The following is a 26,605-nucleotide window of genomic DNA, read 5'->3' as shown; positions in this document are numbered from 1 at the left end:
TGTTCCTCCGCCGTCCACCAGGTAGCGCTGCTGCGCTGAAAAGCATCTGAACGCACTGGAATACACCAGCTCGGACCAAGTGAAGGTAAGCGCTTCCCAAGCAACGTTTTTAAATGCGGCGGTTTTTCCAAATACGTCGGGTTTTCGTTTGGCCACGCCCCCCGATTTTCGTCGCGCGCATGCCAGCCCCGATACGCCACAATCCGATCGCGTGCGCCACAATCAGTTACAATCGGCGCAAATCGGAAATATTCGGGTAACACGTCGGGAAAACGCGAATCGGGCCCTTAGTAAATGACCCCCATTGTGTCCATACATGACATCACTTATCCTGTATTGTTACACCTTGTAATGTACGGAGCTGCACTCACTATTTGGCAGTGGTAGAATTCTCCTCTCGCCGTAATGAACATGAGATGTAACATTGTCAGTTATTGATTGTGTGGATCGTTGTATCGTCTCGCGCTTGTACCTCCTCTTATGCTGTAGTTTTGTTCACTCAATTTACAAATTCTCACACAATTGTATTAAATTACAAGTCATAATGACCCCCTAAGTGTGACCACAGGAGTCAATGTGGAGTATTCATTAACTCTTTAAGGGTCAATATTATGGATCTGCTCTGCGTCCCACCATCTGCTCGGCCCACCGGACACCGCCGAGGCTTTTGTTCTTTGATGAATTTCATTGTTGTTAACATTCAATATGAATTACAGAAATTATGTATCAAGAGAAAAAAAGAAAGAAGTGGGAAAAATGAATTCAGACTTTAGTATTTTCTATCATTTATATTTTGTTACATTTTTACTGTAATAGAAAACTTGGGGGAACATTTAGGATACAACATTCTGAATATTTAGCATTTCTAAAGTCCATGTAAATTATTGCCCATCGAGAGATGTGCAAACAGATAGTTTGTGTTTGTTGTTAGTAGCAGCAGGACTGTGATATACAGATTTATATTCCAGGATTGTGTTTTTTCTAAGTGCACTGGGGGGGTGTCCTCACACTGCTGTGCTCTGTGCTCTCTGCAGCCAGTGTTACATATTGTCTATAGCGAGATGTGTAATCACATCTTTGTGTTTATTGTTAGTAGCAGCAGGACTGTGATATATGGTTTATATTCCAGGATTGTGTTTTTTTCCAAGTGCACTGAGGGTGCGTCCTCACACTGCTGTGCTCTGTGTTCTCTGCAGCCAGTGTTACATATTGTCCATTGCGAGATGTGTAATCAAATCTTGTGTTTATTGTTAGTAGCAGCAGGACTGTGATATATGGATTTATATCCCAGGATTGTGTTTTTTTAAAGTGCACTGAGGGTGTTTCCTCACACTGCTGTGCTCTGTGATCTCTGCAGCCAGTGTTACATATTGTCCATGGCGAGATGTGTAATCAAATCTTTGTGTTTGTTGTTAGTAGCAGCAGGACTGTGATATATGGTTGATATTCCAGGATTCTAGCTTCTCCAATTGCACGTCCTCACAGTGGCATGTCCTCACACTGCTGTGCTCTGTGGAGTCATTGTAGCAAAAATAACAAAAGAGTTTTTGATGGAATTAAATATGATTGTGACGTGTTCTGTGTAGCCTGAGGATGTTCCCACAGAGTCATCTCCATTGCTGGTCCCAAACCTTTCATACACATCAATGTCTTGTTACCAGGACTAAAAATAACGAGATCTTTCCGATTTCTCTTCCACAAGGTGGATGGACGGCCTGGACGTCGTGGGGAGACTGCAACAGGGACTGCGGGGGAGGGATACAAACCCGAACCAGGACATGTCAGGCCCCTCCTGATGAGGCCCACATCTGCGAAGGCGTTTTAGAAGAAGGACGACTCTGCAACCGGAAGGCGTGTAGCGGTAAGTGAACGGCACCCTGATCGGGGGTCAAGATTTATAGGATCTCCCAGGATGCACCTGAGGCTGCTGGTGGCTTCGTGGCCTAGGGACTGACCCCCAGCCTGGGGTAACATGTTTCTATCTACAGGAGGCGACTTCTCTTGACTTCTCCTCCTGGTCCTCAGGTTGCTCTCCAATTGGAGAGGGGGGAGTGTTCTCCTTAAAGATGATTTAGGGGACAGGTGCAATAAACAACATCTATTGTGTGACCCCCATGATACTGTAACCACTAGACTCACAGCTATGGACCTGGGGCCATCAACACGTGAAGGTGAAGAGAACTCCAGAGGATGGAGTGAGCTGTGACCATTCTCTGCTGTGACATTGTATGTAATGACCAATGTACAGGCGGTCCCCTACTTAAGGACACCCGACTTACAGACAACCCATAGTTACAGACAGACCCCTCTGGCCACTGTGACCTCTGGTGAAGCTCTCTGGATGCTTTAAAATAGTCCCAGATTGCAATAATCAGCTTAAAATTGTCTGCAATGAAGCTTTATTGATAATTCTTGGTCCTATTACAGCAAAAAAATTTGAAACTCCAATTGTCACTGGGGCAAAAAAAAAAATTGTCGGGAACTACAATGATAAAATATACAGTTTCGACTTACATACAAATTCAACTTAAGAACAAACCTACAGTCCCTATCTTGTATGTAACCCGGGGACTGCCTGTAGATCTCTACCACCAGCAGTGGCCACCAGAAGTCAACGTCCACCATAATGTGACAGCACTGATGATGTGGCCACCAGATAGGTCACCTAATCACCACAGGGGCGTCTTACTAAGGGGCACAATGTTGCCGGCTCGGAGGACACAGTGTAGAGGATTGTGAGACCTCCCTGTATTATGGATCCGCATGGACGGTAGTCACCAGGTCTTGCAGTTACATCTACGATGAGACTTCTACTCCATCATCTGTGGACACTATGGGCTACAAGGAAACGAAGAATTACCTGATCTATGAAATACTATTATCCCCATTGTGTGACCAATGTATAATCTATAATCTACACTGCTCCCAGTCTAGAGATGGGAACTTCCCAAAATGTGAGGTCAATCTCCTGTCATCTGTTATGTATTGTCCCTGGATAGATGTGTAATCAGACCTCACACTGCTGTGCTCTGTGCTCTCTGCAGCCAGTGTTATGTATTGTCCCTGGAGAGATGTGTAATCAGACCTCACACTGCTGTGCTCTGTGCTCTCTGCAGCCAGTGTTATGTATTGTCCCTGGAGAGATGTGTAATCAGACCTCACACTGCTGTGCTCTGTGCTCTCTGCAGCCAGTGTTATCTAATGTACCTGGAGAGATGTGTAATCAGACCTCACACTGCTGTGCTCTGTGCTCTCTGCAGCCAGTGTTATGTATTGTCCCTGGAGAGATGTGTAATCAGACCTCACACTGCTGTGCTCTGTGCTCTCTGCAGCCAGTGTTATGTATTGTCCCTGGAGAGATGTGTAATCAGACCTCACACTGCTGTGCTCTGTGCTCTCTGCAGCCAGTGTTATGTATTGTCCCTGGAGAGATGTGAAATCAGACCTTTGTGTGTGTTGTTAGCAGCAAGAGGACTCGTAAATATGGATTTTATTCCAGGATTGTAGCTTCTCAAAGAAACAGCGGTGCACATCCTCACACTGCTGTGCTCTGTGCTATATGCAGAAAGTGTTATGTATTGTCCCTGGAGAGATGTTTAATTAAACTTTAGTGTAAGTAGCAGCAGGACTGTGAAATATGAATATGCATTCCAGGATTGTTACTTCTCTAAGTGCTCTGGGGGCGTGTCCTCACACTGTTGTGCACTTCTCTCTAAAAGCTGTTGTAGGCTTCTGGTTTACTATTACAGCAGTCCCAGTCTTTGCAGATCCTATAGTTCAGCTCATCCTGGGGTCATAACTCCTTGGGTGATGAGTCCGATGTGTCAGTGCTCCTCCCCCGCAGACACATAACTTGTTCTCAGAAGAATTATCTAGTTTTCGGAGACGTGCGGAGACGTTTCTGATGAGTCTGTGAGCCCCGGAGTCTGGAGGGTGCGGGGGACGTAACACGGGGGATTAATGAACGGACGGAACAGCAGCCGCTCACATGGAAAGTGATTAGGGGGAAATTAGAAGAAATTACTTCATGCATTTTTTACTTCTTCCATCACTAGAAATTATTTAGCAATTAGCGGCAGGTTCTCCGCTGCCTCCAGACTCTCCAGGTGTCATTAAGCAGAAGGGAGAGGAAGACCTTGGAAAACTAGGTGCCTGGTGCCTGGAACTGAAACATGTTTAGTATCATCTGTCCCAGAGCTGCACCTGTCCTAGCCCTGCACCTGTCCTAGAGCTGCACCTGTCCTAGAGCTGCACCTGTCCTAGCCCTGCACCTGTCCTAGCCCTGCACCTGTCCTAGAGCTGCACCTGTCCTAGAGCTGCACCTGTCCTAGAGCTGCACCTGTCCTAGAGCTGCACCTGTCCTAGAGCTGCACCTGTCCCAGAGCTGCACCTGTCCTAGCCCTGCACCTGTCCTAGAGCTGCACCTGTCCTAGCCCTGCACCTGTCCTAGAGCTGCACCTGTCCTAGCCCTCTACCTGTCCTAGAGCTGCACCTGTCCTAGAGCTGCACCTGTCCTAGCCCTGCACCTGTCCTAGAGCTGCACCTGTCCTAGCCCTGCACCTGTCCTAGAGCTGCACCTGTCCTAGCCCTCTACCTGTCCTAGAGCTGCACCTGTCCTAGAGCTGCACCTGTCCTAGCCCTCTACCTGTCCTAGAGCTGCACCTGTCCTAGAGCTGCACCTGTCCTAGCCCTGCACCTGTCCTAGAGCTGCACCTGTCCTAGCACTGCACCTGTCCTAGAGCTGCACCTGTCCTAGCCCTGCACCTGTCCTAGCCCTGCACCTGTCCTACAGATGCACCTGTCCTAGCCCTGCACCTGTCCTAGCCCTGCACCTGTCCATCCCTGGACCTGTCCTAGCCCTGCACCTGTCCTAGCCCTGGACCTGTCCTAGCCCTGCACCTGTCCTAGAGCTGCACCTGTCCTAGACTTACACCTGTCCTAGAGCTGCACCTGTCCTAGACTTGCACCTGTCCTAGAGCTGCACCTGCCCTAGACTTGCACCTGTCCCAGAGCTGCACCTTTCCCAGAGCTGCACCTGTCCTAGAGCTGCACTGGTGCATTGACCGGAAGACTATCTTCAGCTTGTTGATGGATGATACATTGGGGGTCAAACTTTTTTGTGTTTTAGCGTAATTGCGCCTAAATGTCCAAATCAGTGATAAATAATGCGCCCACATCCGCAGAAAAACCAGTGGACGGCGGAGATGAGAGAAGTCTCAAACAAATAAGCAAATGCAAAAAAACTGCAAAATAGCGAAGAAAAAAAAACGCAAGTAAAAAGCTCCATCTGCCCCCATGTATCTCCCATACACCCAGCACATGGGACTCTCCAGCACCATGGACAGAGCTGGAGCTCTCCACCAGGTCCGTCCTGATCTTCTCTCTCCTGGGGAAGGATGTTGTGTAGCTGCGGTTCTGGTCTTGTAGCTTTGATCATTGAGCTGCTAAATCCTGGTTCCGCTCCTCGTGTTACATTTTAGGACGTTCCATTCCCTATGATACAGGAGATGCTTCTGTGTTCTGGTTCTTTGCATTACTTGTCTCAATGCTTCCGGACACTGATCCTCCAGGTAAACCCCTATAGCGGTCCCTACATTAAGGATCTTTACTGTCTCTATGCCTTGATAGGAATCCATGTGTCACTCCTTGGACAATGTTCTTCTCTCCTTTTCGAGGTCCTCATCATTATTTCCTACACAACCACCACAACGATTTAGTGTCCCAGGGTCTAATGACGTCTCTTCTCTCCTGTGGGTACGAGATACATTGTAGATTGATCAGAGTCTTACAATAGGTAGAAATGGACCTTAGAATCTTACCATCAGATTATCTAGGACCCGGCTGATCACAAGAATTGGATTATCTTGTATCAAAGCTCCAGGTCCACTGACTGTCCATTGCAGCAGATCCAGAGAGAACATTAGAGGAGGCTAAAAGCCTTTGTAGGTGTAAGGTCTGTAGTCGTGCAGCATTTAGCAATCCCTATGGGATAAATTGTAGATTGTTCTACTGTAGGTGGACCTGGACCTTTGGTATAACATAACCATGTGGTCAGTAATGGTGGAAGAAGATCATGACTGATCTACAGTCCAAATAATGGAAGTATCTAAGAAATTCATTTTTGGCCACCAACCACGGATCAAGGTGTAAAGGAACCGGATCTCCTGCAGTAATTGTGAAGGAATTGCCTCTGGATTTGATGCCAAGTTTGTATCTAAGGCAGAAAGTCACAAACATAAGTTGTAGCAAAAAGTCCTCTGTCCTCTGACAGATAGTCACTGGAGTGATACAATAGTTTGTGATCAGCAGATCCCGGCAGACAGACCACCAATGATCTGGTGATGGGGGTTACCTGTAATATCCAAGTCCACCATTTGCCAATCTACGTTCTATCCATCTGCTTTCTGTCTCTTCATTTCAGGAGATAATAATAATAATTAAAAATAATTCTTTATTTATATAGCGCACACATATTCCGCAGCGCTGCACAGAGTTTACCAAATCGGTCCCTGTCCCCAAAGGGGCTCACAATCTAAACAACCTACCAGTATGTTTTGGAGTGTGGGAGGAAACCGGAGGACTCAGAGGAAACCCACGCAAACACGGAGAGAACATACAAACTTTTTGCACAGTTGACCTGGATGGGACTTGAACCGAGGTCCCCAGCACTGCAAGGCTGTAGTGCTAACCACTGAGCCACAGTGCCACCCTATAGATAGAATGTCATTATTGGCCACCAATCATGGTCCACAGTGGTTAGGAAGTAGAAGTAACTTCTTAGTATGATGTCAAGGCTATATATTAGCCATTATTTCATTAAAAATCGTCTAAGAAGATCTCGGTTCTCCTGTAGAGTATCAGTGGTGGCTTATCCTCCTTGTAGCCAATGGAAGCCGATGGAAGCCACCATTACTGTTGGATCATTCCTATCCCAGGAAGTCATTACTGTCCACCATCCATGGTCTATGATGGATAAGGAGCAGATATTCTTGTCGTTGGATAACATGTTATATCTTAGACACAACTTGAAGAAAATTGAAACAATGTTGTAGAGAAATCTTCTATGTCTCCGTCCTTGGTGTAGTCGCAGTGGTCGGCCATGTCCATTCTAGCTATTCCACAAAATATCTCAGGAAGTTGTATCTACCATGACTCACGGCGGTTGGCCGGTAATGAGGAAGATCTTCTGCAGTAGCTGCAGCCCTGTGACTTGTTGGTACGAGGCCAAAGCTTCGTTGATGAGAAGGAAGGAGATGTTCTCCCTCAGACTCTCCCCCTTTCAGGAATCAATGAAACAAAACCACATCTTCTCCGTTACACACAAAGTGATGACATTGGGGATCTTCTCCCCTGACTCCGCGGAAGACTTTTCGGAATGACGCGTCTCCGTGTTTCCTGCTTTGGCGCAGTTCAGTCTCTAGAAGGAACGTTCAGTGTTAACTGTAATTTTATTCTCTTATTGCTCGAGGCTCCAAACCAAATGAGATCTTCCTCACGACAGAGTCCTGGAGACTTCCACCATCTGTTGGGCAGACGCAGCGCCTCGATAAAGATATTATGAATTATTAGAACGGTTGGAAGCCGCTTCATGTAAATACCCAGGCTGGGGCAGGAGCAGCCGCCAATGGTTATTGATAAGGCGGATTATAGCCGGATAAAGACTCCGAGCAGAGACTGATCATCATCCATGGAACTGAAGTTCTTTATTCTGCAACTTTATGAATTCATTGAACTATAATAATGTGCAGGTTTTCTGTTTTATGCTTCTCTGAGCCAAATGGTGGAAAGAAATGCCCCAAGGGTTGGCAAGTGCTGTAGGGGGCTTCCCAACAATAATCCCCCCCTCCCCCCAGATTCATGATTTCCAGCGCCCGTTCTTCATGAATCCTCCTGCCCTGCATGAAGACTCGTGCAGCTGCACCACAAACAGGTCACATGCGACACACAAGTATTGTGGACACTTCTTAAATACCTGAGCGAGCAGTTTGCTCTTGAAGGAACCTGTGAAGTCCGAAAACTGACGCAAGTACCATAGTTAATGGGGCAGATTTACTTACCCGGTCCATTCGCGATCCAGCGGCGCGTTCTCTGAACAGGATTCGGGTCCGGACGGGATTTATGAAGGTAGTTCCTCCACCGTCCACCAGGTGGCGCTGCTGCGCTGAAAATAATCTGAATGCGCCGGAATACACCGAGCTGGACCAGGTGAAGGTAAGCGCTTCCCAAGCGACACATTTTCGGTTTTTAAATGCGGCGGTTTTTCCGAATACGTCGGGTTTTCGTTCGGCCACGCCCCCCGATTTCCGTCGCGTGCATGCCAGCGCCGATGCGCCACAATCAGATCGCGTGCGCCAAAATCCCGGGGCAATTCAGGTACAATCGGCGCAAATCGGAAATATTCGGGTAACACGTCGGGAAAACGCGAATCGGGCCCTTAGTAAATGACCCCCAATGTGTTTAATGACCTGGACCTTCCGCCAGGTATAGACATACTATTGCATCTGTTGGACCTTCTACCAGGATGTAGATGTTATCCAATGTTTTGGACCTTTTTTTATCTTTTTGGACAAGTATGTGTTGGACCTTCCATCTGACTCTCATTTTATTCAATGTATTGGACCTTCCACCAGGAATGGTCCTGAGCTGGAGCCAGTGCGGAGCCCAGACAAGCCCAGTACAGAGAACTTTGTCTCATTCTGAGTATGAAAAGCCTCAGCACCCCCCCCCCCCTGATTCCATGTATTACCCAGGCTGTCCCTGTGTACAAAGATAAGTAGCAACCTGATATAGTTATATGAATGATATTAGTATATATATTATTGCATATATAGCACCCAGCCCGGGGGAGGGGCAGCAATCTTTAAAGATTTTAGCAGTCCATCCTCAACCTTATATTGACATCCTGCTTTTCAGCAGTCACCACAAGGGGGAGCTCAGGAGCTCACTGCTGACTGACCCTAATGTGAACTCAGTAAAAACTCTAGAGCTCCCCCTAGTGGAGGCTGCAGCAGGGCAGATTCGCATCCTGTGCTTCTATCTCTATGCAGGGGATTACCAGGTTCTGTATCAATGAAAAGACTGTAATTACTTTGAAGATACATAAAAAAAATCTGAACCAAACATTGCACCGAAAACACGACAAAAAAAGTGACCCAGAAATGATGATATTTTCATTGTTCTTCCATTTGCTCTTGCGGTAAATCCATTGTCTTATACAAGGACTCGGTTCTCCGGTGTTATCAGGGAATGTGGGTCTCTCCGGGCCAGTAATTCTCCTCTTCTCATTAGTAATTATCAGAGCGCGGCCGTCCCTCTATTACTTATTGATGCTCCTTACAGTGCGCCATCAAGTAAGGGGAGGGCGGATTTTACAGGCAGAGATCTCCCGAAATAGCTCAGATACAGAAGAGGAAGGTTCTGATGGAGGGGGACATCAATAGGAGGTAGAGGGGGAGCAGGGGGGGGGGGGCAGTCAGGAGGGGGGGGGGGGGCGGTATCACGATTTTTCTTGTTTTTTTTTTCTCTTTTTATTCTTTCTTGTCTTCCCTTAGTGGATTAGGTAGAAAATAATTGTTAAAGTATCAGTTTACTGAATTGTATATATAGTTACATAGTATCATAGTATAAGAGGTCGGACAATGACGCCGGTCCATCCAACCTACAACGATCCGGAGGAAGTAAAAAAACATCAGTGCCCATCTAAAGGTTTATATGGAGGACCCTCCGGAGTGTATACAGTGTATCAGCCATCACATCATCAGTGCGGTCTCTCTACCCGCTATACATGGTGACAGGAGAGCTCTCTGTACTGGTCATTCATTCCTGTATCTGTACATTGTAACTAAATCAACCCTAAATAAGTCCAAGTTCAATAAGCCTGTCCTTGTGCTCTAAACTAAGCACTCCCCTTATTCCCTTGTACTGTAATCCACCCATAACCTTATTTATCTTGGATATTCCCTTCTACACCTGCTCAGGTCCTGCTGCGTCCTCCTTATACACAGGTGTTGAGTGATAGGTATGGGGTATAACTATGTCCTCATCATAGGCATCTATGTCCTAATTCATACACAAGATTCCTCTATTTTATTGGCTTTAGCAGCAGCTGCCTGGCATTGGTTGCTAAATTGAACTTTTCACTTATGAGCTAAGTTTTTGTGTCCTGCTGCATTATTTATGTGTTCTTTTGCATGTATTGTTAGGCTTTATCCTAGTGGCATATATATATATATATACATATCTATCTATACACACAGTATATGATCCGTCAGTCTGGAGAGACCATAATCCACACATGACCCCCTGGGGCTCACAATCAGCTCTTCATAATGATAAACCATTTCCCATTGTTTGATTTACCAAGGCGGCAGAATGGGTTTCCACCACTGGGAATTGATGTCTCCGGCTCCTCGGAACGCTCTTCTACTAAGGAATTCTGCAGACTATCGCCCCGGTGATAAAATCAATCTCGCAGCCTCTCATTTAGCTGCAAGGAAATGCCATTTCCCCGAGTATTGAAGAGTCTTTTGTTTTAAGGAGCATCAGCAACAAATTGATTTCCAGCATCTGGGATGTTACAATAATAAAGCCACTTTAGAGCCTCTGATTTCACCGGGGGGCTGCGGCCTCTGGATCAGGATGTCCGTATTTACTTATCGATTTTGTGTCACTGGGAAAACCATAATGTTTAAGGGAAAGAAAGACCTCAATGTGTCTCCACTGTACGTGAGCGGAGACCTCCCTGACCCGCACGGACGCCCTCGCCCCACACTGACCCGCGCTGACGCCCTCGCCCTGCACTGACCCGCACTGACGCCCTCGCCCCGCACTGACCCGCGCTGACGCCCTCGCCCTGCACTAACCCGCACTGATGCCCTCGCCCCGCACTGACCCGCACTGACGCCCTCGCCCCACACTGACCCGCGCTGACGCCGTCATCCCGCACTGACCCGCGCTGACGCCATCGGCCCGCACTAACCCGCACTGACGCCCTCGCCCGCACTGACACCATCACCCCACACTGACCCCGCTGACGCCCTCGCCCTGCACTGACACCATCACCCCACACTGACCCCGCTGACGCCCTCGCCCTGCACTGACCCGCGCTGACGACATCGCCTTCAGAGTTGGCCATTGTCTAGTTTTCTGCAGTCACCCAAATCCAGATGGGAAAGTTTGCAAATTTGGTGCACATCTACGGATGCCCCTGACCAGGCGTAGGAATGAGCTTAGAACTGATGCAACTTTTGGAGACTTTTGCAACTTTTGTTTTAAAAAGTCGCAAATTCACTAAAGACCAAACGCCACATGAATCAATGAGGAAAGACCGCTAAGATACATCTGACCAGCAGGAAAACCAAGAAATGTCCCAAAAAACAGACGGATAAAGCCGGACTCATGATACATGTGCCCCATTGTGTCTCCTCCAACAATAATGGGATATTTTATTGCCCCTCCTGATGCCTCTGTCCCCCCAATGTGGTCAACAAGTGGTAATGAGTAGAACATTTATAAAGTTAAACATTTGGATGGGTAGTACAAATGTTTTACATTGTTCAGATAAAGCAAACCTTAAAGGAAATCTCCTATCAGAATCCATCCTGATAAACCAGGGACATTACTCATAGATCCAGGCACCGGGACTGTGGGATCTTCTTATATCTGTTATCCATGGCCTCCTTCATTCTAAAAATCCATGTTTAAAATTATGCAAATGAAACCCTCCATGCTGTAGCTTTACAGGCTGTTACACTGTGCAGGAGTACTCCCCCCCCCCTCCCTGCTGAGGTAGCAATGTAACAGACTGTTATGCTACAGCATAGAGGGGTTCTGGTAACACTCTCCATGACCCTTCTGGCGTATTAGCATAATTGTAAAAGTTGATTTTAGAAGGAAGGAGGGCCATGGATAATAAATATAACAAGATTATCTTAGTCCCGGTGCCTGGATCTAGGAGTAATGTCCCTGGTTTATCAGGATGGATTCTGATGGAAGATTTCCTTTAACTTGACATTTGACCAATAAAGCATGTGATCAGTCACATGGTTATGACATAACGGCAGGTCCTGGAGCTTTTTATATGCTCCTGGGACTTATATATTGAAATATAGAGAGGGACGGGTCAGGGAGAAGAGCAGGAGAGACACCAATAGATGTCACATGTCTTGTCTTCCGGTATGGGAATTCGAAAAAAGCGACTCACTGGATCAGCTCCTACTGTTTATTGAACGTTCACTGAATGACCCATCACTATCATGAGCGTGCATGTGCTAGTAACCTCTCCCAACAACACCCACCCTACGTTTAGCTACGGATTCACATGGCAACCAACCAAACAAAGACAACCAGAGGGAGAAGGTAACTGCTAACTGACACACGTCTGCAGATAACTAATGAGTGTAAATTAGAGAATTGCTTCTTTTGGCTTAGTGCAGAGCTGGGCAGAAGTTTTTATACTTTACAGTTGTACTTTTATCTTCCTCATAATCGATGGTCATTGGTGTCTTAATGTCCAGGGCCATTCTTGATATTCTGTTATGCGCTACTTTAAATGACGATATCTCTGGGAAAGCTTTACTTATTATAAATTTCACTTTGTTTTTTTCATAACATGTGAGACTGTAACTTGATGGGATAGTTTTATTAATTACATATTTTTTTCCTTATAAAATTTGCCAATCATTGACTACAAATGTGAAAAAAAATTTTGTTATTTTTCTTATTAAAGTTTTTTTAATAAGTAGTAACCAAAATATGTATAAAATGATTGCATCACCCTTTCCCAGGTTCAGCTACAGATGCAGAGGGTGCATGTACTTCTGCAAAATGCTGGAGGGAGGGCACTTCCAATGCCTATATCTCCTGATCCCGGGCACCTAGAAACACAATTTGTGTTGCATATTAAACATGAGTCACCTGTTTCATGGTTCAGGAGATATGGCCATTTGAAGTTGGTCACTGTCATGACATTTATAAATGTCCTTTCTGCACGGAGCATGTGTAAATAAGACATATACAGCCGTATGGCAGTCGTGAAGGGGTTAAGCTGTCTAGCCACACCCCAGGGAGATGACGACATATAAGGGTGCGGTCACATGTGGCGTTTGTGATGTTTTACGTTGCGTTTTACATCTTACCATGTGTTTGCTTGGTTTGAAAGTGTTTCTCTTTACTGTTGGAAGTGTAAGCTCCCGTGTTCACATTTTCACTGCTGCTTACACTTTCAACAATGTAGAGTTAACGCTTTCTAACCAGCCAAATGATTGGTAAAATTCAAAATTTCTTGGGATGCGTTTAAAAAAAACACATCTAAAACACCACTTGTGACCGCACACTTACAGGTAAGCAATACATTCAGATAAAATTAAATGCAAAAATTTACAAATAAAAAAAAACAAAAAAAAAAGCCCAAACTTACAGTACCCAGCAGGTTTATGTGCAAAATTTGAAACATTTAAAGCATGTGAAATAATTACAATTTACAGGTTGAAACAGGATCAAATAAAAAAATAATCCTTCCTCTGCACCTGTCCTGGACCCCGTGCAGATTTGTGCCTAAAAAGTCGCAAAAATAAGTAAAAAAAAAGTGATACAAAAGTGAAAAGTCGCACGGAACATGTGGAAAATAAAGATATATAAGGTGCAATACACAAGGTGCACTGGAGAAACTACAGCAAAAGTCACAAATGTTGCAAAAAAAGCAAAAAGGTATCAAAAAGAAAGAAAAAATAATCAGAACTAAAGACACCTGCCCCCAGTGTATCCAAAATATGATTTCACTTCTACAATGTGAACCACAAGTGCAAAAAAATGTAAGTTTTATTTTGAATTGAAATGCGACATAACGGGTGCAGGGCTCACGGCCGCTGTGTCTTGTGTTGCAGCGAATGGACGTTACGACTCGCGGAGCCAATCACTGAGATCCATCGACAATAAGAGGAAGGAGGAGGAGGCCGAGGAGCAGTTCCAGTTTGGATACCCCGCCCCACAAATAGGTGAGTGCCCCAATAATCTGATATACTATATAATAATTTATGGATTTTACTATCCAAGACAATCCCTTTAAGAGCATGGCACAGTCAGCAGAGTGTTTTTTTTAAATTTATTCTCTTGTTTTGAATTTTGTATTTTTGATGCTGTTATTTTGGGATAAATTTATTGAAAATCTCTTTACATTCCAGTAAAAAACTAAAGAAACTGTGAAAAAACTGTGAAAAACTAAAGAAACGCAGTCAGATTTCAGATGTCAGTCAAATTTTTGAAAATCTGTAATTCTGATTAATGTTTGGATTTTCCTTTGCCGTATTCTTCAGGTTGTTATGGTTACCAAGACACCAGATATAGTTAGTTTATACCTGGAAGTTCGACTAGTTTGAAAAACAATGAAAATGAACTTCATGTACAATGAGACATTGTGTAAGGCGGAAAGGGGTTAAAGTATTAAAACTGCCTAGAACTTTTTGTTTCTAGTCCCACTGAAGGACATGATGGAACTTTCCTCTGATGACACATTGTTACATTGTTACTCTGGGATAAATAACTGGAATGTGAGGTCTCTCCATGTTGTCCTTAAGAGTGAGGTGTAATCTGTATAATATTTAAAGGTGAGGTGCCACCAGTATAATAATTAAGGGTGAGGTGTCATCAGTATAATATTTAAAGGTGAGGTGCCACCTGTATAATAATTAAGGGTGAGGTGTCAACAGTATAATATTTAAAGGTGAGGTGCCAACTGTATAATAATTAAGGGTGAGGTGTCATCAGTATAATATTTAAAGGTGAGGTGCCACCTGCATAATAATTAAGGGTGAGGTGTCATCTGTATAATATTTAACGGTTCTGTTCAAATTAAGGAGAAGAGGACTGCTGAGGGGCGGAGCCTAACACAATGTGCTGATACAATGTATCCACCCTTCCATCTCCCTCCTATAACCTCCCTTGTAGCGTCCTGCGGTCATGCAGTATTCATCGCCATCTTACCCTCCGTATTGTACTATTTAAGGAACTTGAAGATAATGTACATTGGCCGGCACAGGACGGACTCAATAATTCAGACATCTAGAAATAGTGCAGCTCCATTAGCAGCACAGGATGGCGGTGTTATATTATACAGTATTACACTCCAGAGGAGACACAAAGGGGGGGGGGCATTTATCATATGGGGTATGAGAAACATTTGACTTCTACATCTCTAGTATCAAGGGAAATTAGTGATATAAAGTATCACATGGTGTTTATGGTGTCACACAGTGCACATGTATGAGTACAGCACAGTGTATAAGTAATGGTGTCATACAGTGCACATGTATGAGTACAGCACAGTGTATAAGTAATGGAGTCATACAGTGCACATGTATGAGTACAGCACAGTGTATAAGTAATGGTGACATACAGTGCACATGTATGAGTACAGCACAGTGTATAAGTAATGGAGTCATACAGTGCACATGTATGAGTACAGCACAGTGTATAAGTAATGGAGTCATACAGTGCACATGTATGAGTACAGCACAGTGTATAAGTAATGGTGTCATGCAGTGCACATGTATGAGTGCAGCACAGTGTATAAGTAATGGTGTCATATAGTGCACATGTATGAGTACAGCACAGTGTATAAGTAATGGTGACACACAGTGCACATGTATGAGTGCAGCACAGTGTATAAGTAATGGAGTCATACAGTGCACATGTATGAGTACAGCACAGTGTATAAGTAATGGAGTCATACAGTGCACATGTATGAGTACAGCACAGTGTATAAGTAATGGTGTCATGCAGTGCACATGTATGAGTGCAGCACAGTGTATAAGTAATGGTGTCATATAGTGCACATGTATGAGTACAGCACAGTGTATAAGTAATGGTGACACACAGTGCACATGTATGAGTGCAGCACAGTGTATAAGTAATGGAGTCATACAGTGCACATGTATGAGTACAGCACAGTGTATAAGTAATGGAGTCATACAGTGCACATGTATGAGTACAGCCCAGTGTATAAGTAATGGTGTCATACAGTGCACATGTATGAGTACAGCACAGTGTATAAGTAATGGTGACACACAGTGCACATGTATGAGTACAGCACAGTGTATAAGTAATGGTGTCATACAGTGCACATGTATGAGTACAGCACAGTGTATAAGTAATGGTGACATACAGTGCACATGTATGAGTACAGCACAGTGTATAAGTAATGGTGACATACAGTGCACATGTATGAGTGCAGCACAGTGTATAAGTAATGGTGTCATACAGTGCACATGTATGAGTACAGCACAGTGTATAAGTAATGGTGACATACAGTGCACATGTATGAGTACAGCACAGTGTATAAGTAATGGTGTCACACAGTGCACATGTATGAGTGCAGCACAGTGTATAAGTAATGGTGTCATATAGTGCACATGTATGAGTACAGCACAGTGTATAAGTAATGGTGACATACAGTGCACATGTATGGGTGCAGCACAGTGTATAAGTAATGGTGTCATACAGTGCACATGTATGAGTACAGCACAGTGTATAAGTAATGGTGACATACAGTGCACATGAGTACAGCACAGTGTATATGAAATGGTGCCATACAGTGCACATGTATGAGTACAGCACAGTGTATAAGTAATGGTGTCATACAGTGCACATGTATGAGTACAGCACAGTGTATAAGTAATGGTGACATACAGTGCACATGTATGGGTGCAGCACAGTGTATAAGTAATGGTGTCATACAGTGCACATGTATGAGTACAGCACAGTGTATAAGTAATGGTGACATACAGTGCACATGAGTACAGCACAGTGTATATGTAATGGTGCCATACAGTGCACATGTATGAGTACAGCACAGTGTATAAGTAATGGTGTCATACAGTGCACATGTATGAGTACAACACAGTGTATAAGTAATGGTGTCATACAGTGCACATGTATGAGTACAGCACAGTGTATAAGTAATGGTGTCATACAGTGCACATGTATGAGTACAGCACAGTGTATAAATAATGGTACCATATAGTGCACATGTATGAGTACAGCACAGTGTATAAGTAATGGTGTCATACAGTGCACATGTATGAGTACAGCACAGTGTATAAGTAATGGTGTCATACAGTGCACATGTATGAGTACATCCCAGTGTATAAGTAATGGAGTCATACAGTGCACATGTATGAGTACAGCACAGTGTATAAGTAATGGTGACATACAGTGCACATGTATGAGTACAGCCCAGTGTATAAGTAATGGTGCCATACAGTGCACATGTATGAGTACAGCACAGGGTATAAGTAATGGTGTCATACAGTGCACATGTATGAGTACAGCACAGGGTATAAGTAATGGTAGCATACAGTGCACATGTATGAGTACAGCACAGTGTATAAGTAATGGTGACATACAGTGCACATGTATGAGTACAGCACAGGGTATAAGTAATGGTGTCATACAGTGCACATGTATGAGAACAGCACAGGGTATAAGTAATGGTGACATAAAGTGCACATGTATGAGTACAGCACAGTGTATAAGTAATGGTGTCATACAGTGCACATGTATGAGTACAGCACAGTGTATAAGTAATGGTGACATACAGTGCACATGTATGAGTGCAGCACAGTGTATAAGTAATGGTGTCATGCAGTGCACATGTATGAGTACAGCCCAGTGTATAAGTAATGGTATCATACAGTGCACATGTATGAGTACAGCACAGTGTATAAGTAATGGTGACATACAGTGCACATGTATGAGTACAGCCCAGTGTATAAGTAATGGTGCCATACAGTGCACATGTATGAGTACAGCACAGTCTATAAGTAATGGTGTCATACAGTGCACATGTATGAGTACAGCACAGTGTATAAGTAATGGTGTCATACAGTGCACATGTATGAGTACAGCACAGTGTATAAGTAATGGTGTCATACAGTGCACATGTATGAGTGCAGCACAGTCTATAAGTAATGGTGTCATACAGTGCACATGTATGAGTACATCCCAGTGTATAAGTAATGGAGTCATACAGTGCACATGTATGAGTACAGCCCAGTGTATAAGTAATGGTGACACACAGTGCACATGTATGAGTGCAGCACAGTGTATAAGTAATGGTGTCATATAGTGCACATGTATGAGTGCAGCACAGTGTATAAGTAATGGTGTCATATAGTGCACATGTATGAGTGCAGCACAGAGTATAAGTAATGGTGTCATACAGTGCACATGTATGAGTACAGCACAGTGTATAAGTAATGGTGACATACAGTGCACATGTATGAGTGCAGCACAGTGTATTAAAAATGGTGCCATATAGTGCACATGTATAACTACAGCACAGTATATAAGTAATGGTGACATACAGTGCACATGTATGAGTACAGCACAGTGTATAAGTAATGGTGACATACAGTGCACATGTATGAGTACAGCACAGTGTATAAGTAATGGTGACATACAGTGCACATGTATGAGTACAGCACAGTGTATAAGTAATGGTGTCATGCAGTGCACATGTATGAGTACAGCCCAGTGTATAAGTAATGGTGACATGCAGTGCACATGTATGAGTACAGCCCAGTGTATAAGTAATGGTGTCATTCAGTGCACATGTATGAGTACAGCACAGGGTATAAGTAATGGTATCATACAGTGCACATGTATGAGTACAGCACAGTGTATAAGTAATGGTGACATACAGTGCACATGTATGAGTACAGCACAGGGTATAAGTAATGGTGTCATACAGTGCACATGTATGAGAACAGCACAGGGTATAAGTAATGGTGACATACAGTGCACATGTATGAGTACAGCACAGTGTATAAGTAATGGTGTCATACAGTGCACATGTATGAGTACAGCACAGTGTATAAGTAATGGTGACATACAGTGCACATGTATGGGTGCAGCACAGTGTATAAGTAATGGTGTCATACAGTGCACATGTATGAGTACAGCACAGTGTATAAGTAATGGTGACATACAGTGCACATGAGTACAGCACAGTGTATATGTAATGGTGCCATACAGTGCACATGTATGAGTACAGCACAGTGTATAAGTAATGGTGTCATACAGTGCACATGTATGAGTACAACACAGTGTATAAGTAATGGTGTCATACAGTGCACATGTATGAGTACAGCACAGTGTATAAGTAATGGTGTCATGCAGTGCACATGTATGAGTACAGCACAGTGTATAAGTAATGGTGACATACAGTGCACATGTATGAGTACAGCACAGTGTATAAGTAATGGTGTCATACAGTGCACATGTATGAGTACAGCACAGTGTATAAATAATGGTACCATATAGTGCACATGTATGAGTACAGCACAGTGTATAAGTAATGGTGTCATACAGTGCACATGTATGAGTACAGCACAGTGTATAAGTAATGGTGTCATACAGTGCACATGTATGAGTACATCCCAGTGTATAAGTAATGGAGTCATACAGTGCACATGTATGAGTACAGCACAGTGTATAAGTAATGGTGACATACAGTGCACATGTATGAGTACAGCCCAGTGTATAAGTAATGGTGACATACAGTGCACATGTATGAGTACAGCACAGGGTATAAGTAATGGTAGCATACAGTGCACATGTATGAGTACAGCACAGTGTATAAGTAATGGTGACATACAGTGCACATGTATGAGTACAGCACAGTGTATAAGTAATGGTGTCATGCAGTGCACATGTATGAGTACAGCCCAGTGTATAAGTAATGGTATCATACAGTGCACATGTATGAGTACAGCACAGTGTATAAGTAATGGTGACATACAGTGCACATGTATGAGTACAGCCCAGTGTATAAGTAATGGTGCCATACAGTGCACATGTATGAGTACAGCACAGTCTATAAGTAACGGTGTCATACAGTGCACATGTATGAGTACAGCACAGTGTATAAGTAATGGTGTCATACAGTGCACATGTATGAGTACAGCACAGTGTATAAGTAATGGTGTCATACAGTGCACATGTATGAGTGCAGCACAGTCTATAAGTAATGGTGTCATACAGTGCACATGTATGAGTACATCCCAGTGTATAAGTAATGGAGTCATACAGTGCACATGTATGAATACAGCCCAGTGTATAAGTAATGGTGACACACAGTGCACATGTATGAGTGCAGCACAGTGTATAAGTAATGGTGTCATATAGTGCACATGTATGAGTGCAGCACAGTGTATAAGTAATGGTGTCATATAGTGCACATGTATGAGTGCAGCACAGAGTATAAGTAATGGTGTCATACAGTGCACATGTATGAGTACAGCACAGTGTATAAGTAATGGTGACATACAGTGCACATGTATGAGTGCAGCACAGTGTATTAAAAATGGTGCCATATAGTGCACATGTATAACTACAGCACAGTGTATAAGTAATGGTGACATACAGTGCACATGTATGAGTACAGCACAGTGTATAAGTAATGGTGACATACAGTGCACATGTATGAGTACAGCACAGTGTATAAGTAATGGTGACATACAGTGCACATGTATGAGTACAGCACAGTGTATAAGTAATGGTGTCATGCAGTGCACATGTATGAGTACAGCCCAGTGTATAAGTAATGGTGACATGCAGTGCACATGTATGAGTACAGCCCAGTGTATAAGTAATGGTGTCATTCAGTGCACATGTATGAGTACAGCACAGTGTATAAGTAATGGTATCATACAGTGCACATGTATGAGTACAGCACAGTGTATAAGTAATGGTGACATACAGTGCACATGTATGAGTACAGCACAGGGTATAAGTAATGGTGTCATACAGTGCACATGTATGAGAACAGCACAGGGTATAAGTAATGGTGACATACAGTGCACATGTATGAGTACAGCACAGTGTATAAGTAATGGTGTCATACAGTGCACATGTATGAGTACAGCACAGTGTATAAGTAATGGTGACATACAGTGCACATGTATGAGTACAGCACAGTGTATAAGTAATGGTGTCATACAGTGCACATGTATGAGTACAGCACAGTGTATAAGTAATGGTGTCATACAGTGCACATGTATGAGTGCAGCACAGTGTATAAGTAATGGTGACATACAGTGCACATGTATGAGTACAGCCCAGTGTATAAGTAATGGTGCCATACAGTGCACATGTATGAGTACAACACAGTGTATAAGTAATGGTGTCATACAGTGCACATGTATGAGTACAGCACAGTGTATAAGTAATGGTGTCATGCAGTGCACATGTATGAGTACAGCACAGTGTATAAGTAATGGTGACATACAGTGCACATGTATGAGTACAGCACAGTGTATAAGTAATGGTGTCATACAGTGCACATGTATGAGTACAGCACAGTGTATAAATAATGGTACCATATAGTGCACATGTATGAGTACAGCACAGTGTATAAGTAATGGTGTCATACAGTGCACATGTATGAGTACAGCACAGTGTATAAGTAATGGTGTCATACAGTGCACATGTATGAGTACATCCCAGTGTATAAGTAATGGAGTCATACAGTGCACATGTATGAGTACAGCACAGTGTATAAGTAATGGTGACATACAGTGCACATGTATGAGTACAGCCCAGTGTATAAGTAATGGTGACATACAGTGCACATGTATGAGTACAGCACAGGGTATAAGTAATGGTAGCATACAGTGCACATGTATGAGTACAGCACAGTGTATAAGTAATGGTGACATACAGTGCACATGTATGAGTACAGCACAGTGTATAAGTAATGGTGTCATGCAGTGCACATGTATGAGTACAGCCCAGTGTATAAGTAATGGTATCATACAGTGCACATGTATGAGTACAGCACAGTGTATAAGTAATGGTGACATACAGTGCACATGTATGAGTACAGCCCAGTGTATAAGTAATGGTGCCATACAGTGCACATGTATGAGTACAGCACAGTCTATAAGTAATGGTGTCATACAGTGCACATGTATGAGTACAGCACAGTGTATAAGTAATGGTGTCATACAGTGCACATGTATGAGTACAGCACAGTGTATAAGTAATGGTGTCATACAGTGCACATGTATGAGTACAGCACAGTGTATAAGTAATGGTGTCATACAGTGCACATGTATGAGTACATCCCAGTGTATAAGTAATGGAGTCATACAGTGCACATGTATGAGTACAGCACAGTCTATAAGTAATGGTGTCATACAGTGCACATGTATGAGTACAGCCCAGTGTATAAGTAATGGTGACATACAGTGCACATGTATGAGTACAGCACAGGGTATAAGTAATGGTAGCATACAGTGCACATGTATGAGTACAGCACAGTGTATAAGTAATGGTGACATACAGTGCACATGTATGAGTACAGCACAGTGTATAAGTAATGGTGTCATGCAGTGCACATGTATGAGTACAGCCCAGTGTATAAGTAATGGTATCATACAGTGCACATGTATGAGTACAGCACAGTGTATAAGTAATGGTGACATACAGTGCACATGTATGAGTACAGCCCAGTGTATAAGTAATGGTGCCATACAGTGCACATGTATGAGTACAGCACAGTCTATAAGTAATGGTGTCATACAGTGCACATGTATGAGTACAGCACAGTGTATAAGTAATGGTGTCATACAGTGCACATGTATGAGTACAGCACAGTGTATAAGTAATGGTGTCATACAGTGCACATGTATGAGTGCAGCACAGTCTATAAGTAATGGTGTCATACAATGCACATGTATGAGTACATCCCAGTGTATAAGTAATGGAGTCATACAGTGCACATGTATGAGTACAGCCCAGTGTATAAGTAATGGTGACACACAGTGCACATGTATGAGTGCAGCACAGTGTATAAGTAATGGTGTCATATAGTGCACATGTATGAGTGCAGCACAGTGTATAAGTAATGGTGTCATATAGTGCACATGTATGAGTGCAGCACAGAGTATAAGTAATGGTGTCATACAGTGCACATGTATGAGTACAGCACAGTGTATAAGTAATGGTGACATACAGTGCACATGTATGAGTGCAGCACAGTGTATTAAAAATGGTGCCATATAGTGCACATGTATAACTACAGCACAGTGTATAAGTAATGGTGACATACAGTGCACATGTATGAGTACAGCACAGTGTATAAGTAATGGTGACATACAGTGCACATGTATGAGTACAGCACAGTGTATAAGTAATGGTGACATACAGTGCACATGTATGAGTACAGCACAGTGTATAAGTAATGGTGTCATGCAGTGCACATGTATGAGTACAGCCCAGTGTATAAGTAATGGTGACATGCAGTGCACATGTATGAGTACAGCCCAGTGTATAAGTAATGGTGTCATTCAGTGCACATGTATGAGTACAGCACAGTGTATAAGTAATGGTATCATACAGTGCACATGTATGAGTACAGCACAGTGTATAAGTAATGGTGACATACAGTGCACATGTATGAGTACAGCACAGGGTATAAGTAATGGTGTCATACAGTGCACATGTATGAGAACAGCACAGGGTATAAGTAATGGTGACATACAGTGCACATGTATGAGTACAGCACAGTGTATAAGTAATGGTGTCATACAGTGCACATGTATGAGTACAGCACAGTGTATAAGTAATGGTGACATACAGTGCACATGTATGAGTACAGCACAGTGTATAAGTAATGGTGTCATACAGTGCACATGTATGAGTACAGCACAGTGTATAAGTAATGGTGTCATACAGTGCACATGTATGAGTGCAGCACAGTGTATAAGTAATGGTGACATACAGTGCACATGTATGAGTACAGCCCAGTGTATAAGTAATGGTGCCATACAGTGCACATGTATGAGTGCAGCACAGTGTATAAGTAATGGTGTCATGCAGTGCACATGTATGAGTGCAGCACAGTGTATAAGTAATGGTGTCATGCAGTGCACATGTATGAGTACAGCACAGTGTATAAGTAATGGTGACATACAGTGCACATGTATGAGTACAGCACAGTGTATAAGTAATGGTGACATACAGTGCACATGTATGAGTGCAGCACAGTGTATAAGTAATGGTGTCATGCAGTGCACATGTATGAGTACAGCCCAGTGTATAAGTAATGGTATCATACAGTGCACATGTATGAGTACAGCACAGTGTATAAGTAATGGTGAAATACAGTGCACATGTATGAGTACAGCCCAGTGTATAAGTAATGGTGCCATACAGTGCACATGTATGAGTACAGCACAGTCTATAAGTAATGGGGTCATACAGTGCACATGTATGAGAACAGCACAGGGTATAAGTAATGGTGACATACAGTGCACATGTATGAGTACAGCACAGTGTATAAGTAATGGTGACATACAGTGCACATGTATGAGTGCAGCACAGTGTATAAGTAATGGTGTCATGCAGTGCACATGTATGAGTACAGCCCAGTGTATAAGTAATGGTATCATACAGTGCACATGTATGAGTACAGCACAGTGTATAAGTAATGGTGACATACAGTGCACATGTATGAGTACAGCCCAGTGTATAAGTAATGGTGCCATACAGTGCACATGTATGAGTACAGCACAATCTATAAGTAATGGTGTCATACAGTGCACATGTATGAGTACAGCACAGTGTATAAGTAATGGTGTCATACAGTGCACATGTATGAGTACAGCACAGTGTATAAGTAATGGTGTCATACAGTGCACATGTATGAGTGCAGCACAGTCTATAAGTAATGGTGTCATACAGTGCACATGTATGAGTACAGCACAGTGTATAAGTAATGGTGCCATACAGTGCACATGTATGAGTACAGCACAGTGTATAAGTAATGGTGCCATACAGTGCACATGTATGAGTACAGCACAGTGTATAAGTAATTGTGCCATACAGTGCACATGTATGAGTACAGCCCAGTGTATAAGTAATGGTGCCATACAGTGCACATGTATGAGTACAGCACAGTGTATAAGTAATGGTGTCATACAGTGCACATGTATGAGTACAACACAGTGTATAAGTAATGGTGTCATACAGTGCACATGTATGAGTACAGCACAGTGTATAAGTAATGGTGTCATGCAGTGCACATGTATGAGTACAGCACAGTGTATAAGTAATGGTGACATACAGTGCACATGTATGAGTACAGCACAGTGTATAAGTAATGGTGTCATACAGTGCACATGTATGAGTACAGCACAGTGTATAAATAATGGTACCATATAGTGCACATGTATGAGTACAGCACAGTGTATAAGTAATGGTGTCATACAGTGCACATGTATGAGTACAGCACAGTGTATAAGTAATGGTGTCATACAGTGCACATGTATGAGTACATCCCAGTGTATAAGTAATGGAGTCATACAGTGCACATGTATGAGTACAGCACAGTGTATAAGTAATGGTGACATACAGTGCACATGTATGAGTACAGCCCAGTGTATAAGTAATGGTGACATACAGTGCACATGTATGAGTACAGCACAGGGTATAAGTAATGGTAGCATACAGTGCACATGTATGAGTACAGCACAGTGTATAAGTAATGGTGACATACAGTGCACATGTATGAGTACAGCACAGTGTATAAGTAATGGTGTCATGCAGTGCACATGTATGAGTACAGCCCAGTGTATAAGTAATGGTATCATACAGTGCACATGTATGAGTACAGCACAGTGTATAAGTAATGGTGACATACAGTGCACATGTATGAGTACAGCCCAGTGTATAAGTAATGGTGCCATACAGTGCACATGTATGAGTACAGCACAGTGTATAAGTAATGGTGTCATACAGTGCACATGTATGAGTACAGCACAGTGTATAAGTAATGGTGTCATACAGTGCACATGTATGAGTACAGCACAGTGTATAAGTAATGGTGTCATACAGTGCACATGTATGAGTGCAGCACAGTCTACAAGTAATGGTGTCATACAGTGCACATGTATGAGTACATCCCAGTGTATAAGTAATGGAGTCATACAGTGCACATGTATGAGTACAGCCCAGTGTATAAGTAATGGTGACACACAGTGCACATGTATGAGTGCAGCACAGTGTATAAGTAATGGTGTCATATAGTGCACATGTATGAGTGCAGCACAGTGTATAAGTAATGGTGTCATATAGTGCACATGTATGAGTGCAGCACAGAGTATAAGTAATGGTGTCATACAGTGCACATGTATGAGTGCAGCACAGAGTATAAGTAATGGTGTCATACAGTGCACATGTATGAGTACAGCACAGTGTATAAGTAATGGTGACATACAGTGCACATGTATGAGTGCAGCACAGTGTATTAAAAATGGTGACATACAGTGCACATGTATGAGTACAGCACAGTGTATAAGTAATGGTGACATACAGTGCACATGTATGAGTACAGCACAGTGTATAAGTAATGGTGACATACAGTGCACATGTATGAGTACAGCACAGTGTATAAGTAATGGTGTCATGCAGTGCACATGTATGAGTACAGCCCAGTGTATAAGTAATGGTGACATGCAGTGCACATGTATGAGTACAGCCCAGTGTATAAGTAATGGTGTCATTCAGTGCACATGTATGAGTACAGCACAGTGTATAAGTAATGGTA

At 43.1% G+C, this 26,605-nt stretch overlaps 1 protein-coding gene across 6 annotated transcripts in view; it reads left to right on the top strand.

Moving 5' to 3' along the window:
* Positions 1 to 26,605, top strand: part of ADGRB1 (adhesion G protein-coupled receptor B1) — a 460,553-nt gene that overhangs the window by 215,859 nt on the left and 218,089 nt on the right. For all 6 annotated transcript variants that reach the window (XM_072151085.1, XM_072151084.1, XM_072151082.1 and 3 more), the window contains exons 3-4: positions 1,703 to 1,861; positions 13,884 to 13,994. In XM_072151085.1, the coding sequence (XP_072007186.1) occupies positions 1,703 to 1,861; positions 13,884 to 13,994 (270 nt within the window). The remainder of the gene's footprint in view (positions 1 to 1,702; positions 1,862 to 13,883; positions 13,995 to 26,605) is intronic.

The sequence above is a fragment of the Engystomops pustulosus genome, chromosome 5 (genome assembly GCF_040894005.1).
Source record: "Engystomops pustulosus chromosome 5, aEngPut4.maternal, whole genome shotgun sequence".
Classification (NCBI taxonomy): Eukaryota; Metazoa; Chordata; class Amphibia; order Anura; family Leptodactylidae; genus Engystomops; species Engystomops pustulosus.
This window is presented reverse-complemented; position numbering and strand designations above follow the sequence as displayed.